The 15,209-nt window shown below is 37.5% G+C and overlaps 2 protein-coding genes and 1 long non-coding RNA gene across 3 annotated transcripts; all 3 read right to left on the bottom strand.

The window, feature by feature from the left end:
* Positions 1–4,197: 4,197 nt before the first annotated feature.
* Positions 4,198–7,368, bottom strand: LOC131306743 (protein FAR-RED ELONGATED HYPOCOTYL 3-like). Its single transcript, XM_058333159.1, has 3 exons — positions 4,952–7,368; positions 4,794–4,856; positions 4,198–4,715 (listed from the first exon to the last, which is right to left on the bottom strand). Exons 1-2 carry the CDS (start codon positions 5,900–5,902, stop codon positions 4,815–4,817), a joined length of 993 nt encoding a protein of 330 aa, XP_058189142.1. The 5' UTR covers positions 5,903–7,368; the 3' UTR covers positions 4,198–4,715; positions 4,794–4,814.
* On the bottom strand, positions 5,909–7,255 carry LOC131306959 (protein FAR-RED IMPAIRED RESPONSE 1-like). The gene is made up of 3 exons (XM_058333389.1): positions 6,731–7,255; positions 6,469–6,646; positions 5,909–6,339 (listed from the first exon to the last, which is right to left on the bottom strand). The coding sequence occupies exons 1-3, from the start codon at positions 7,253–7,255 to the stop codon at positions 5,909–5,911; spliced, it is 1,134 nt and encodes a 377-aa protein (XP_058189372.1).
* Positions 7,369–11,368: 4,000 nt separating the features above from the next.
* LOC131306742 (uncharacterized) lies at positions 11,369–14,558 on the bottom strand. Its single transcript, XR_009193993.1, has 2 exons — positions 14,202–14,558; positions 11,369–11,648 (listed from the first exon to the last, which is right to left on the bottom strand). It is a non-coding gene; the product is annotated as an uncharacterized LOC131306742 (long non-coding RNA).
* Between the last annotated feature and the right edge of the window lie 651 nt (positions 14,559–15,209).

The following is a 15,209-nucleotide window of genomic DNA, read 5'->3' as shown; positions in this document are numbered from 1 at the left end:
CTCTCTCTCTCTCTCCTTGAACTGATTGCCGAGTTGCTCCACCATAAATTGAGTTTCTTGAAGAAAAAAAAACCCCTAATTCGAAAATTAGGGTTTTGATTTTTTGCTAATCATGGGCTTTGATGATGGAGGAAATTTCTGTCATTCTCTATGTGGTCATTTATAGATGATTATGATGCTTTTGTTCATATACATACATGAACAATCTCCTGCCTTTTTTATTCAATTGGGAATTCATGCTTTCATGAATTGAGTTATTTTGGGGTTTTGTAATCAGTTGAGTTTAAGCACCCTAATTAGGGCTTCTTTTTTTTTTTTGTTGTTTTTTCCTATTGGAACTGAAATTTGTGATTAGAAGCAATAGAAATTAATTAAGAGTTGATTTTGATAACTAGGTCACTATAATTGAGTGTTCAAGTGTTGTTACTTGTTGAACCTAAGAACTAAGTACTGAAAAGTGTAGCTTAGGTGCAGGAAATATGTGTTTCACGCTGAAACTGTACTTAAATGCAGTATTTTGATGGTTATATGCTGGAAATTGACTTTGATTTGCTGAAACTAAGCTCTCTAAGTGCTGGAAATTGGCCCCAATTGCTGGAATTAGATCCTCAGATGCCAAAATTGAGTTTCAGGTGCAAAAGAAAATGGGGTTTGTAGCAATGATAATGGTCTCTATTTTATTGTGTGAATAATGCATCATGATTTATGAGATGATACCATTTTGTCGGTCACCTTATCCTATTACTAAAGCTCAACAGGTTTTGATTGAGATTGCTGAAGCTCAACAAGTATAGGAACATGTGGGAACTGAAAATGCATTAATGTCTTATAAACCAGAACCGCCATAGAAATTTCCCTCTCAAATATGGAACTATGGAAGTCATTGGCAGTATAAGTTCAAAGCCTACAATTATTCCTGCTTGGTTTCAATTGTCATAAGTTATGTTTTGGATACCTTCTTGAAAAACACAAAACTTATTGGTAAATGTCTTGATGATTTTCAAGACTTGTTTTCGGAAAACTACCCGTTTCCGAGAAACACGAAATATATTTTTGTATTCTCAAAAAATACAGCAAAAAAAGTAATAGGATATGAAAGTGATGAGTACTGATGTTGTTTTAAGTATAGGTTCCAAATAATGTGGTTTAATGTGTTGGTAATCTTTGTTAATTGATAAGAATGAGTGCTTGTACTTTTTCTCCTAGATTCTCCTTTGTCTTTTATTGGTAAGATATATATTAGCTTTGCTTGATTGGATAATTAGGTAAGTAGATGAAGAAAATTGTTATGCTTTTACTATTGGATTCTGTGCTTAAGTGCTGAAAGTGCTAAAAGTCGAACTAAATGCTTAAATCGTTGTTCTTAAGTGCTGAGAGTCAAACTAATATGCTGAATTTTGTGCTTAGATGGTAGAAATTATGTTTGTATATGCTGGAAATTATAATTGGAAGCTAAAAACTGAAGTTTATATGCTAAAACTCTTACTCTAAGTGCTGGAAATTGCTATATGGTGCTGAAACTATCTTTTTAGAGCGCTGGAGCTAGTGGTTTAGTGTGGAATTACGGGTATAGATGCAGAAAATTATGTCTACAAACTGAACTTTATTCAATCTAATATTTGAGTGTTGGCTTTTGCTTATTATTTCTAGCATTTTTGAACTTTATTCATTCCTCTTGCATTTCAGTGAAGGTCATTTTAGATACCCAAGCAATTGATTATCTCCTTTTGTATGTTTTAGACTGGACCTAAAGATCTTGCGGAGCAAATTCAAGGCATAAATTACAGAGCATTGAGCGATTGGTTTCTTCTGGCAGAGCAAAGAAAGAACACCTTCTGATATGATATGATGTTTCTGTACAGATGGTTGAGATATGTAATGAACAAGTTAGAGTCTCCTGCATAAGTTGAAGAAATGGGAGGTAACAAATGGTGAGATGGAGAATGAGAAATGCCCGGCGTGGAGGAATTGATGTCCAGCAAGGAATCCTTTGTATCAAACAAAGGTCCAAGAGATGTTCATCACCAACATTGAACTGATCGGAAAGAATGAAGAGCTGATCAAGCTACTAACCAATTCTCAAGCTAAATAATGGTGGATGAAAGTGATTATGCTTATGTTAGTTTTCATTATTATTGCCATGTGTTGGCAGATTGTGAAGGGTGAATCAAATGGGAAAAATGGTCACCTATTGTATAACTTTATAATGTAACTAAAGCAACTTACATTGTCATTGCTTGGTTCATTTACTTCTTGTTATTGTGCTTAAGTTGAGCTTGTGACTTATGATTTAGAATGAGAAATGTCCAGGATAGGCTTGTGCGTAATCTCATGTTGTTTCTATTGTTGTTATTATTGTATGGACTGAGACCCAAGACATTGGGCTAGGACCAAAAAACAAGGGAGATTATGTCGAAATTTTGCCAAAACCAAATACACTAGCATAATTCTAGTATTGATATTGGTGACTGAATTCACCTCAAAACTTAGTACTATTTTGCTTTTATTCTAAGCTATCGATAAGACCTTGAACTAACCAAATCATCCTCCATAAAAGAAAACTTTCAAAATCTTATCTGATGGAACTATGATTTTAACAAGCAATCTGGTCATTACAGAAGCATAAAGAAAGTAAATAAGTGGTGCAATTTTATGAATAAAAGTAGAATGCGTCTCATTAAAGAAGTCAACTTCAAACAGAATTCTCCAAACCATCTACCTTATTGGTCTGTCATTTTCGTACCAAAAATATAATTTATAAAACAGGGAATTAACAATTATCCCGAAGAATAGCAGTTAAGTCCGAGATCGTCCACAGAGAGTAAAAAGCTAAGTTGCAATACGTTCAATTGATTTCTAATTTAATTCTACAAAGGAAAAGGTTTGGATTTGAGTTGATTTGATTAAACTAAAACTAAACTAGAAAGCGATTAAAGGAGTTGTAAACTGATGAGAGAATGGACTAGGGTTTCCGATTTAGTCTCCCCTTGTAACGCAATTGTTTCAAAACCTAGGGTTCACATTCAACATTCAACCAGACCATCATAGGGTAGCAATTCCTATCGATAATTCCCAAAAAGATAATCAAGATTTGCACTCCGTATAGTCTATCTCAACATGGTACGGATCGTCTCATCGGATTTAACCATGGCACGATCCGTCTCACGTCGTATAAACTATCTCAAAGCCTATCTCGAAACATTCAAAATTATTGCATGACAGTGCTTGAAACCATGGATACAAACACATTCGACTATTGGAAAAATATAAACTCTCATAAAAAGTTATGAATTGATCAAGTCATACAATCCAGTCGAATATAAAACCCTAGAAATCTAACAACTACGCTACTTGGAGAGACCTCCACATCACCTTAATCAAGGGATTTAGCCGAGCATAGAGTTAGAATAAATAATCATGAAACGAACAAACTCCATTGAAATAACAGTAAAAGATTAAACCGCAAAGCTTGAATCCTTCTTCTGTCGTGTTGCTTCTTCTGCTGCCACTGTGGTCTCGCTCGTCACAGTTATGCGTTTTCCGTTTTTTCGTGGAAAAGCAATCCCAATGGCAGCCCCCTTTCTCTTTCTGCCGTGGGAAATAGGATCCAGATGGCAGCCACCGTTCTCGGTTTTGCCTTGGGAAAAATAAGATATGATGGCAGCCCCCGTTGTTTTGTTTCTGCGTGGGAAAAAGATCCCTCAAACCCTTTCTTTACTTCTTTATATAGTGCTCCACTGAAGTCATCATCAGCCGAGATTTTGCCTTTCGTCCATTCATTCCAAATTCTAATTAGTGGGCCCACTTCTCAATTCACCAATTTCCAGCCAATCATGATTGGGTCACAATGGGTTTTGACCCAAATAAGACCAGTCCACGCCATATAGTCATTGCCGCTTCGAGCTTTAATTAATTTGATGATCGGCTTTATTTTGACACGAAATAAAATTCGATTTTGTGCTTTAGCTCCAAATGTTATTCATCAGCGCAAAAAGTCCTGAAACATAATTAACAAATATCAAACTCCAAGTAGCGCACTAAACGGACATAACAAACCTAAGTTAAGAGGCGTAAATAGGCATATTTACGCACCTATCACTTATGAAAGGTCATTACAAGACCAACAAGCAATCAGGTCTTTGAAGGACACAAAAAGGGACACATGACACAGGACACGACATGGACAGCTTTCAAGGACACAAAAGGGGACACATGACACGATATGGACAGCTTTCAAGGACACAAAAGGAAACATAGGACACAGGACACGATATGGACAGCTTTCAAGGACACAAAAGGGAACATAGGACACAAGACACGATATAAAACAATACAAGCAAAGTGAACTACTCTTCAACATTATCCGGTGCATTCATCATTTGCGTATAGCTCTGTTGTCCTCCACATCCTTGCCATTGACTTTCCAGCATACTTGGTTGTGGTCCTCCCCAATATTGACCTTGAGCTTCCAAAATACCTGATTGTCCTCTTCCCCAACCTTGACTATCCGCAATAGTTGATTGACCCATCCAAACTTGACCATTTAATAAGCTTTGTGAACTTGGAAAAGAAGGCATAAATTGGTTCAAGCTTGTTCTGGTGGGGCATAAAGTTGGAAAAAATGGGAAGATGCTTCCGCCTTGTGCCATATTTGGTCGCATAGGATGTGGCATAATGTTTGGCCACATTGAGTGTCCCATGTAGCTTGGGTGGCCCTGCCCATTAAAAAAAAGAAATTTTGAATAACAGTTACATGACACATGAAATTATGCAATTAAAAAAAAATTTCTTACATTTACATTTACAATATTCTCTTATGTCCCGATATGGTGGCTAACTGCAATCTCCTCAACCTCCTGAAATTAGCAAATAATATAACTATTACACATTCATCGAACAAATCTATATGTCCATATTAACTTGTAAGCAACAAATCGTAAAAAACTTATACATTGGATTTTTCGTTGGACAATGGCTTCTTAGATGTTTGTCTTTTCTTTTTAACAACTTTTTCCACAACACCGATCTTTCTTTTGCACGGCGGTCTCTCTTTTCGTCGAAGACCTTCCGGGTCAAGTAAGTTCGTGCTTTGTTTAGGAGATATAACTCCATCTCCAAGTGAAAAAGAACTTTTGCGAGTACCCGTGTCATCACCAACTGAAACCACATTACTTTCACAAACAAACGAAGCTTCCATCAACTCTCGTTTTAGTTCGTGTACCCGTTTCATCACCATATCATACTTCTCTTGGGATTCTTCCGCTAAATCAGCAACTTCATTAAAGATATTGCACATGTTGTCATGACGACATGCTTCAATTGACGTTGATGACTTATCGTAACAGATTCGAACTTTTGTGTGGACCCTTTTCACATTTTTACATTGTCTTCTCAACACATACTTGTCAGGCACTCTTTCAATTCCGTTTTGATGCCACACAAATAGTTGATGTTTACACATCATTCCTCTAGACTCGAACAATCGACAATTACAATGTGTTTCATTGGTTTCAACACTGAAATCAACAGTAAATGCCACTTGAATCCTCTTTTTCTCTTCTCCTTCGCCATATGTAACCCATTCATTTATCTCATGTTCGGACACGATACCATCAACTTTTGCCCGCTTATCACAGAAACAGTGAATTTTATCGAAAAATTGTTTCTGAAACTCCTTAACCTTTGCATGCGTATAAACACTTTGAAATTGCTTCTCCAACTCATCTTCAATCATTAACGGGATGAAAGTGTTCCAACTTTTCACATCTGCTTGATTTTCACTTTCCACCTTATTCCCCAACGCATTTTCATATTGTCCTACAAATTGTTTCAGGGTCGTTTTTGAATGAACGTAACCATCAAAATACGCATTTATATTCTCGTTTCTTTGTGTGGATGACATTCCCGCTCAAAACACATCGTTCAAATAAGCAGGCACCCACCGTTTCCTCTCCAAATACAACTCCTCTAACCATGTGTTACTTTGAAGCTCATATTTCTTGATGAACACATCCCAAGCATCCTCAAATTGTTTTATGGTAAGTGAAGCATAAACTGCCCTACGCATACACCAACTAATACTCTCATATGCGTTGCACCCATTCAACTTTTCCGGGATCTTTTTCATAATATGCCATATGCACCACCGATATCGAGTGTTAGGAAATATATCTTCTATAGCATTCTTCATTGCCATACATTGGTCGGTAATAATTGCTTTCGGAGCACAACCCCACATGCATGTCTTCCAAGTCTGAAATAACCACGAAAATGACTCCGTGTCTTCATGAGAGATGAGCCCGCATCCCAATAAAACAGACTGGCCATGATGATTCACACCTACAAACGGAGCAAAAGGCATGTCATGCCTGTTTACCAAGTAAGTTGTGTCAAAGGTCACAACATCACCGAACTTCTTACAAGTTGCCCTACTCCTTGCATCCGCCCAAAATACATTCCTTAGTTAACCCTCATCATCCAAATCCATTACAAAAAAGAAGTCAGAATTGTCGGCTTTCATCTTCATGAAATAATTGTGCATCACCTGAGCATCTCCTTCCACAAGTAATGAACGGCGCACTTTATCCACATGATTTCGGCAATCTTTCTGGATATATGGAAGCTTACCAGGTCCCCCAGCCTCAATCTGAAGTGAGGTATAAGTCTAGTTCAGATTGATCCCAGCTTTATCATTCAATTCAAGTCTTCTTTTCACGTGTTCATCGAGTACCCTATTGCTCCTCAAATACCTTGCCTTTCCCAAGCTCTGGTCATGATTGTGAACTAAAGCAATCCGGTTTAACCTCCACTTTCCATTCGGGTGCAACACAACGGTAACATGAGCTTGACAATTAATTTTTGATTGTGGCCGTGGTTTGGCCGGGTTGCTTGTTGTCACCCTTGTCTTTCCAGCACGACTGCATGCTATAGTTAAATCCTTCAACTTTCCATCTTTTCCCTTTCTTGATGTTCTTTTTGCCACAGCAAATCCTTTTCCTTCAGCATATCTTGAGTAATATGAATAAGCTTCCTCCGATGTGTCAAAGGTCATTCCCTCTTTCGATTCTTCAACTTTATCCTCACAATTTTCTGTTGCCTCCTTCCCAACTCCGCTAGTATCTATTTCACCACAATTTTTGTTTGAAGGACTACTCCATACCTCTTGTTCGTCTTCATGGTATCCACTCCATACCGCTTCTTCTTCTACACACTCTTTGTTTGGAGGCATTGCCGATGGAACAGAATCTGGCGACATCATCTATTGGTTAAAAAAATGAGACAATTATATAGAGATATAATCAACTGACAATGCAATGAATAGAGTGAACAACAATGTAAGATACAAGAAGACTGTGCCGAAATTTTGTTTACAATATAACATTATTTGCAATTGCAAATCAATTTGAACATGCATGTAGTCAAAACCGAAACCATTTATATGTCGTGCCCATACACATACTTTTACTTTAAATGGTCCTTTCAATATCCTAAACCGAAACCACTTATAGCTTCTCCACTTAATACTAAATGAGACCAGAAAAACCTTGGACAAGTAGATACGGCTTCTCCATTTTCTCATGTGAGCAAGAGATGTACCAAAATATGTAAACATGTATTATAGCATGTGAAATCTGTACTGGAAAAGGAACCAAAGCTGCTCAATCACTAGCCCCAAATACAGACGGCAAATCAACAGAACAATAAGACTCTAACAATGGACTCTAGGACCAATTCCAAAGACTCTACTGCTAATAGATCACTTAGAACAGATGGCCATATTAGCATCAGTTTTCTTGATACCTCTCCAAGAGTTTATCAAAGCCCATACATCATTTTCAGCTATACATTTGTAACAATCCTGATTTTTGGTCAGTAAAAATTTCGTTAAATATTTAAATTTTATTTGAATTACTTATTTTCTCTTGAGTGGCTATATGATTTCTTGTTAAATTTCGTCGTAGTTAGATTTTGGTCATTGGTTAAACTCTCGACTAGTAACCCTACTTGACCAATTTAGTTAGTTTCTAACCAACTAGTTGGAGGAACCGAGCAATCAACTCACCTAGTTACTAGATGAACCTTTTGAACCTCTTGAACCGTTTTGCCTTTACCCATTGGGTAATAACTGTTAGGGAAGTTAATGACCTTTGAGTAATAGAGTCTTTTGACCAATAAAATACCGATGTGACTAGGAAACCTTCCAATAAAGTTGATTTGACTAGTTATAATAAAGGAATCTTGTACCTTATTTCCTAGAAGCCAACCTTGTCACTTCAAACTTTCTCATCAAACTTACTTTATTCTTTATCCATTGGTCCATATTGTTAGGGTAACTTTTGTCCATTGGTTAATAACCTTTTCATTATAATATTTGACTAAAGAACATGTAGTCTTTTCAAAATTTTATTTTAAAGATAAAAAGTACTTGTACTTCTTTTATCCATTGGTCTTTACCCGCTAGAGGAATTATTATCCATTGGGTAATAGCCCAAATCTTCCTCCTAAGTACAAGGATCCCATTTTATAATGAAGATTGGGATTCTCATGTACTTTTATTCATTAGAATATGTGGGTAAATCTAAACCCTAGATTTTTAGTACCCTAGTCAATAGATTAGTACTAGTACTTTTATCATAATCTAATGGGGAGAATCCTAGCCTTTTATTTAATTAGGGTACTTGGTACCACACCTATATTTAAATATAGGGCTTTTGTTCACATGCTTTAAAGGACATTTTGGGTTATTTTAATATAAAAGTTTCCTAGTTACTATCGTCCATTGGACAATAAAAGTTAGGAAATTTATTATCCATTGGGTAATAGAGTTATTCTTTCTACTAGTACTAGGGCTTAATAAACAAGTCATTTTCCCAATTGCCCATGTGATGTTGTACCTTTATTTTATTAAGTATGTACTTTTGACTTAAGACCTAAGTTTTTCTAAGTACTCTTATATTATTTTATATTGGGGTTTTGTACCCAATTGGATTAATTTATTGGGGAGTTGATATTCCTAGAGTACATTAGTACACTAGTTTATTAGTTTAATCCAACATGTGCTTATTTATTTGTTAGTAGGAGAATCTTAGTCTTTAAGTTTCTTTGTTTCAAAGTACAAAAGTACCTATTATTTTATTTGTGTTCTTGCACTTAGTAGTATATATATATGTGTGCATAAGTGTACTAGCAAGAGAGAGAGAGAAAGAGAGAGAGAGAGAGAGAAGAACCAGTTGGAGACGGAGAGAGAGAGAGTGATGTGTGATGTGTTGTGTAGTTGTACAAGCTACCTAAATAGGCCTAAGTCTATTTTGCCTAATGACAACCTATTGATGGGCCATTATGACACAATCCTAGCCTTTATTAGCCGAAGCTTTTGACTACAAACTAGACCTAGGTTATAATTACCTAGAAAGACTAAAGATCTTATTTGATTTTATAGCCTTACACCTAAGATTTGGCCTAAGATTGGAGAGAAGGCTATGACTTGATTAAAAGGTTTGATTTGATAACTTAATGGAGCAAATCCATGGGAGATATAGAGAGAGAGAGAGGGCCGGCCTTGTGAGAGGAGAGAGAGCCAATGTTTTGCCTATAAATAGCAAGCCATTCCAAGCATTTCAACTCACACCTTCACTTCTTGCTCTCACTTCTCTCTAGAAATCATTTCTGTTTTTCCAGGCAGCCTACTGCCCTTCGAAAATCCTCAGTTTTCTCCCTCTTAAGGTAGTCTTTAGAGCTAACCATTCGGGAAAGTTGTAGAGCACTTCGAGACCTTCAAGTTAGACCTAAGAACCACCCTAATCGGTGAAGAAATGACAAAGATATTGTCATCCAAAGTTCAGTAAAAATCTCGGATTTCCATATCCAGACAGCTTACTGTCCCTTCTTTTATCCCCTTTTTTCTCCTACCTAAAGTAGTTTCTAGGATCAACTTCCTTCACAAAAGTTGTAGAGCGCTTCCAGAGCTTCGATTTCGACCCAAGAACAATCATATTTGGCCAAAGATTGACTGAGTTACGGCCATCCAAAGTTCGGTCCAGATTTGCGAGTTTTACCACCCGTAGAATCTTCCAACTAGTTTATTCGGCCCCGACTAGTTTCGGATCAAGGTAGATTATTCTTACCCCTAACTCTAAGTTTATCCTTACTCACTTACTTACTTATTCCAAGTAAAACGTATGTTGTTTGATCTTTAAGAAAGAACGGTTTTCGAAAGTTAAAATGTTACCATGTGAATCGAAGTATTCGTATTCTGATATTTCAAGGAGTATGAGCTTGCATACATAAGTCGATTGTGTTACTTGTGATATATTATAGAGTTGGATGATCTTGTTAGATTACAATGAATGATTCATGCTTACTTTGTCCTACCGCAGAGTCTTTGCATGTAAACGAGACACGAGAACCGAGAAAGTAGAAACATGGCATCTAGGGTGTGGTTAATGAAAGGAAATATTTTCCGAGGAAGGAAATATTTTTGAAACTACATTATGACCAGTTTTGGTGGCATAATGTGAGTTGGGTGTGTGTGTTCCAATGGGAATCCAGGAAAACGGAACCATTGTGAGATTGTGTATATTCCAATGGGAATCCGGGAAAAGCGGAACCATTGTGAGGTTGTGTGTTCCAATGGGAATCCGGGAAAGCGGAACCATTGTGAGGTTGTGTGTGTTCCAATGGGAATCCGGGAAAAGCGGAACCATTGTGAGGTTGTGTGTATTTCAATGGAGATCCGAAATAGCGGAACCATTGTGAGGTTGTGTGCGTTCCCATGGGAACCCAGACCGACGAAACCATGGTGAGGTATGGCTTGGTTATCCGCGGAGAGGAGCCAATGCAAGATTTTGTGTGCCAATGGGAACCCGGCCCGGCGGAACCATTGTGAGGATACTCGGGAACCCGGCGCGGCGGAACCGAGGTTGGGTGAGTTAAACAAATGATTTTGAAAGGTTGATTTGTATGTGAAAATGTTGACACGATCTACGATGAGTTGCGTAGGAGAAATACAGAAATCTTGGACACCAACGATAGATGATTAACGAATGTGGATGTGTGATTGCTAGTGTTGTTGTAAATGATTTACTGTTGTAAGGTTGGTGGGTAAGGATTTCCTATTGAGCATTGTAGCTCACGGTGTTACCTTTTGGTGACCCTGACATATTATATTGGTGGTGACGCCGGTATAATGTGTCAGACCTCATAGATGAACAGGGTGAGATGTACACCTTGGAGGCCTTCGGAGCCGAGGAGCTAGCCAGGATGGAGGAATGTCACGCCCTCGATTTTCAGCTAAAATAATAATATATTTTCCATAACAAAAGTCTTCCTCTCAAACTATATTTACCCTTAACTGTCATGCCAAACCAACTAAAGAATCAAAGTCTCTCCTTCTTCTCTAAATTTTTTTTTTTTTACATAAAGTCTCCCAAACGTTTACAATTAAATGAGTTCCATAATGATCAAGGAGAGGAATTTACACATAGCTTTACATACGTTCAAACCAAAAGTTACTACATTCAATTGCAGGTGAAGTACACAGCATGAATTAGACTAGATGATAAGCAACTCCTTAATAATTCCAATGAAGCTCCCAAGAGACGTCTCAATGTGCACTCCATGCAATCCAAGCTAGGTGCCATGGCGAGTACCTGAAAGGATAGGGTGAGCTACACTAGCTCGTAGAGATATCCATACCTAAATTGCATGCAGAAGTGAAGACAGATCACAAGGGAAAACATTTTCCAAAAGCATACGTGTTTTGTCAAAAGTGAAGCTCAAAATGTCATACTCACGCTGGAAAATATTTAACTCCATTTTTCAAACACCAACACTCTCACCCACACACACACCAATATTCTTAAAAATCTCAGCTTACCGCTACAGCATTACCCAACCCAATCCCTGCTTTTTCATTTTCCATTTCAATGATCTAAAGATTAGTCTGAGTTCTTTAACAAAATGTTTTCACTTCCTTTTCTCATACAACCAACCAACCTCTCACCAAAAATATACACACTAGGCATGTAGGGCTAGAACATAAGGTAAGCAATGACAAGTCGAACAATACCGCACCTCAACAAGAAGGAAACTCATCCGTCAATCCCAAATCAAACTTCAAATCTCAACATCTAGCAAAACTCCTCCACATTAAGATTTCCCTCATAAGTCTGACAAGCAAATACCATACATGAAACTCTCACAATGCATCACACCACGAGGCACCACTTATACATTCACACAGAACTGCCCATCACACATCAGGAGAACAAGCCACAAGGATTTGGCAGTCTAAAGGGAAAAATAAAAGAAAACATGTATTGGCACATTAGACATTCCAAGTTACCAACTCAAACTGACATTTCAACCTTAGTTTGATAATAAATAATAACAAGATTCTCCATTTCACCATGTCACGTATTTCGATTTTATTTCCGGGCATTAAGGACCCCATACGTCCTATGTTCATTTCGGCATCACACCTTTCGGTAGATCCGTGGCTTTCTTGTGCATATTCCGGGCTTTTAGGACCCCCGTGCGTCCACTAAAATCTTTTGAATCAATTCCGGGCTTTTAGGACCCTCGTGCGTCCACTAAAATCCTTTGAATCAATTCCGGGCTTTTAGGACTCCCGTACGTCCCATGTTCGGCATCACACCTTACGGTGGATCCGTGGCTTTCATTATCGTTCAATTAGTGTCACATATTCTCACTAACAAGCAATCTCTTTATCCACCGTTTCTCTAATCCCCACACATAGCAAAACACATCTCTCATACCAATACTTAGATTTAGTTACACGTAAATAATCTTGTCTTCATCATTTCAATAAAGAAAGCACAAAAACCCACATCCTTCACATTGTAAATCAACCATTTATTTCACATCTCATATTACCACCTAATAGACCCCCTTTGTGACATCTCCATGAAGAGTCTAATTCGCAAATACTTATAACGATCCTCATCTTTGTAGTACCCATCAATGCTTAACAACCATGCACTCATGCCCAGTGATTCACCAAATCCTGTTTAACTCACTGCAAGTATCCTGCAAGCCCAGAGACTCAATCTCATGGAAAGACATCGAATAATTTACACATCGCGTCAAACATTCTACAACTGAATTTATCATCGATCGTATCATCCATCTAATCCATTTTCTATTCCAATCGTTTACAAGTATTTTAACCCTTATGCTCACTAGTTCTCATATCCCAATTAAACAACATGAATTCCAGGGCGACACTTAAACAATTGAAAAGTAGACTTCTTCTTCTTTGAATCCATAGGTCATACATCAAAAACAAAGTTCGGGTAACCTAACTACGGCCTTGCGATTATAGCTTCAACATAACAGTAAAAACTGGTGCAAGGCAGAATTTAGGTCAACTTTGGGTGCAAATCTGTTATCGCTCGGACATACCCATGATGCATGGGATGTATCGTTGGAAAACCCTATGTGTCTAGTTTCTAACAAAACAGACGGTGCGTCATTTCAAGTCCCGAGCTAGGAGTTATGGCCATTTTACCAAAGTCTACCTGTGCTGTCAGATTCTACGCGGAAATAAGTAAAATTGATTGAAAAATCATAACTCTTCCAACTTAAACCCAAAAATATTGAAACCAACGCCAAAAGTCGCACCACTACAAGCCCTACACTCAGTAAAAATCCCAGGTTCAGAAACAAGAGGAGATTAACCCAACAATCAAAAGAAATACGGATTCGCAACCATTTTCGCCCTAGTCGACCAACCCTACTTTAGAAATTCACCAAAAATTGTATACTTGACCAAATTACTTGATTCCAACACCAATCTCTTCTTAACTTAAATATGCAACTCCTGTAAAAGACCCAAAGCCACCCAAAGTGTTCATCATGCCCAGAAATTTAAAAGAAGACAGCCTCGCACAGATTCGTACATCCAGCAAACAGTCAGCATTCAAAAATTCATAACTAATTGTGTGATTATCGGTTTTGCATGATCTTGGTACCGAAATCTTCGTATTGAAACGTACTTTAACTGTTATGAAGATACCAAAAATTGATTCCTAGCAGAAGGGCTCCCAAAAGACAGATTACCAAAACCCACGAAATTTTCAGCATGCTCAAGATTTATTCAAGACTCAAAATAGATAATCAAACTTGATTCTTGTACATCCAACTAACACTTAAACATGTAAAGAAAGGTAGGAGATCCCTACCTCGAGGGTTAGAAGCAAGCCCGAACATGGAGGAAACTTCGAAGTGCTCCGATCGTGAATTTTCTTCGATGGATAGGAAGCTCTCGTCGCGTAGAACAACTTTAGTACTTGGGATTTTTCAAAAGTCTCACTCGTGATCGATGAAATCGAAGAGAGAAGGTGAGAGAGGTGAGAGCCGAGAGAGACGCCGGAGAAGAAGAAAAGAAAGGAAAGGAAAAGAGAAAAAATAATCTCCTGCTCCCCTTTTTTTTTGACTTATATAGCACAAATAACACTTTCACCCTTTCACTCCTATTGTATCACGCCAACTCCCACAACTTCCAAGTCATCTCACATTGACCCAACTCATATCCACATTGTTATACATACTTTGATAATCCAAATACATATTAAACATTTAAAATTTAAGAAAATAATTATGGGTCTCTACAAGGAAGAAGCGGAGCAGTAGATAGGAATCTTAGTTTCCTCCGTTATTTGAATAAAAGTACTTTTGTACGGTTTACGATGTAATAATGAGCCAGACTCACTTCGTTTTTATAATAAAATGTCTTATTTAACGTACCCAAAATTCGGGGCGTTACAACATTGTTGTAACACCTGCTGGTACATACCAGTGTAAACAACTCGAACAATCTAGGGTTTCTTGAATTGTATTTTCATCCTCAACTATGATGTTTTTTTCACCCTCAACTATGATGTTTTTTGCATCCTCTAAATTCTTTGCAATTATACTACTCAAGTTAATAAATTATCTATTCATATAAAAAAAAAGATCCTTAAAATCTACAATAAAAAGTTAAAAAGAACTGAAACAAGATTGATGTAGAGGAGCTAACATTCCATTCTACCAGTAAAGTCCTAGATCTAGTAAGACTCAAAATGCGTAATTACAAAAACAAAAATACACATTCGAAATTTTTGCAGTCCAGAAAAAAAATACAGAGAGAGAGAGATACCTTCAGTAGTTGTCTTTTTCGTCCTCTTCAGCAAATAATCCCTAAGACC

The sequence above is a fragment of the Rhododendron vialii genome, chromosome 11a (genome assembly GCF_030253575.1).
Source record: "Rhododendron vialii isolate Sample 1 chromosome 11a, ASM3025357v1".
In the NCBI taxonomy this organism is placed as follows: domain Eukaryota; kingdom Viridiplantae; phylum Streptophyta; class Magnoliopsida; order Ericales; family Ericaceae; genus Rhododendron; species Rhododendron vialii.
This window is presented reverse-complemented; position numbering and strand designations above follow the sequence as displayed.

Bases quoted from the DNA above. Each gene is read 5' to 3' on its own strand.
- LOC131306743 (XM_058333159.1), bottom strand. From the start codon at position 5,902: ATGTCATCCACACAAAGAAACGAGAATATAAATGCGTATTTTGATGGT. The intron at 4,857-4,951 runs GTATAAGTTTTT...TGCTAATTTCAG, and splicing joins TGTCCAACGAAAAATCCAAT to GAGGTTGAGGAGATTGCAGT.
- LOC131306959 (XM_058333389.1), bottom strand. From the start codon at position 7,255: ATGTCGCCAGATTCTGTTCCATCGGCAATGCCTCCAAACAAAGAGTGT. The intron at 6,647-6,730 runs GTACTCGATGAA...ACCTCACTTCAG, and splicing joins GGTATTTGAGGAGCAATAGG to ATTGAGGCTGGGGGACCTGG. The intron at 6,340-6,468 runs GTTAACTAAGGA...CTCCGTTTGTAG, and splicing joins AATGGATTTGGATGATGAGG to GTGTGAATCATCATGGCCAG.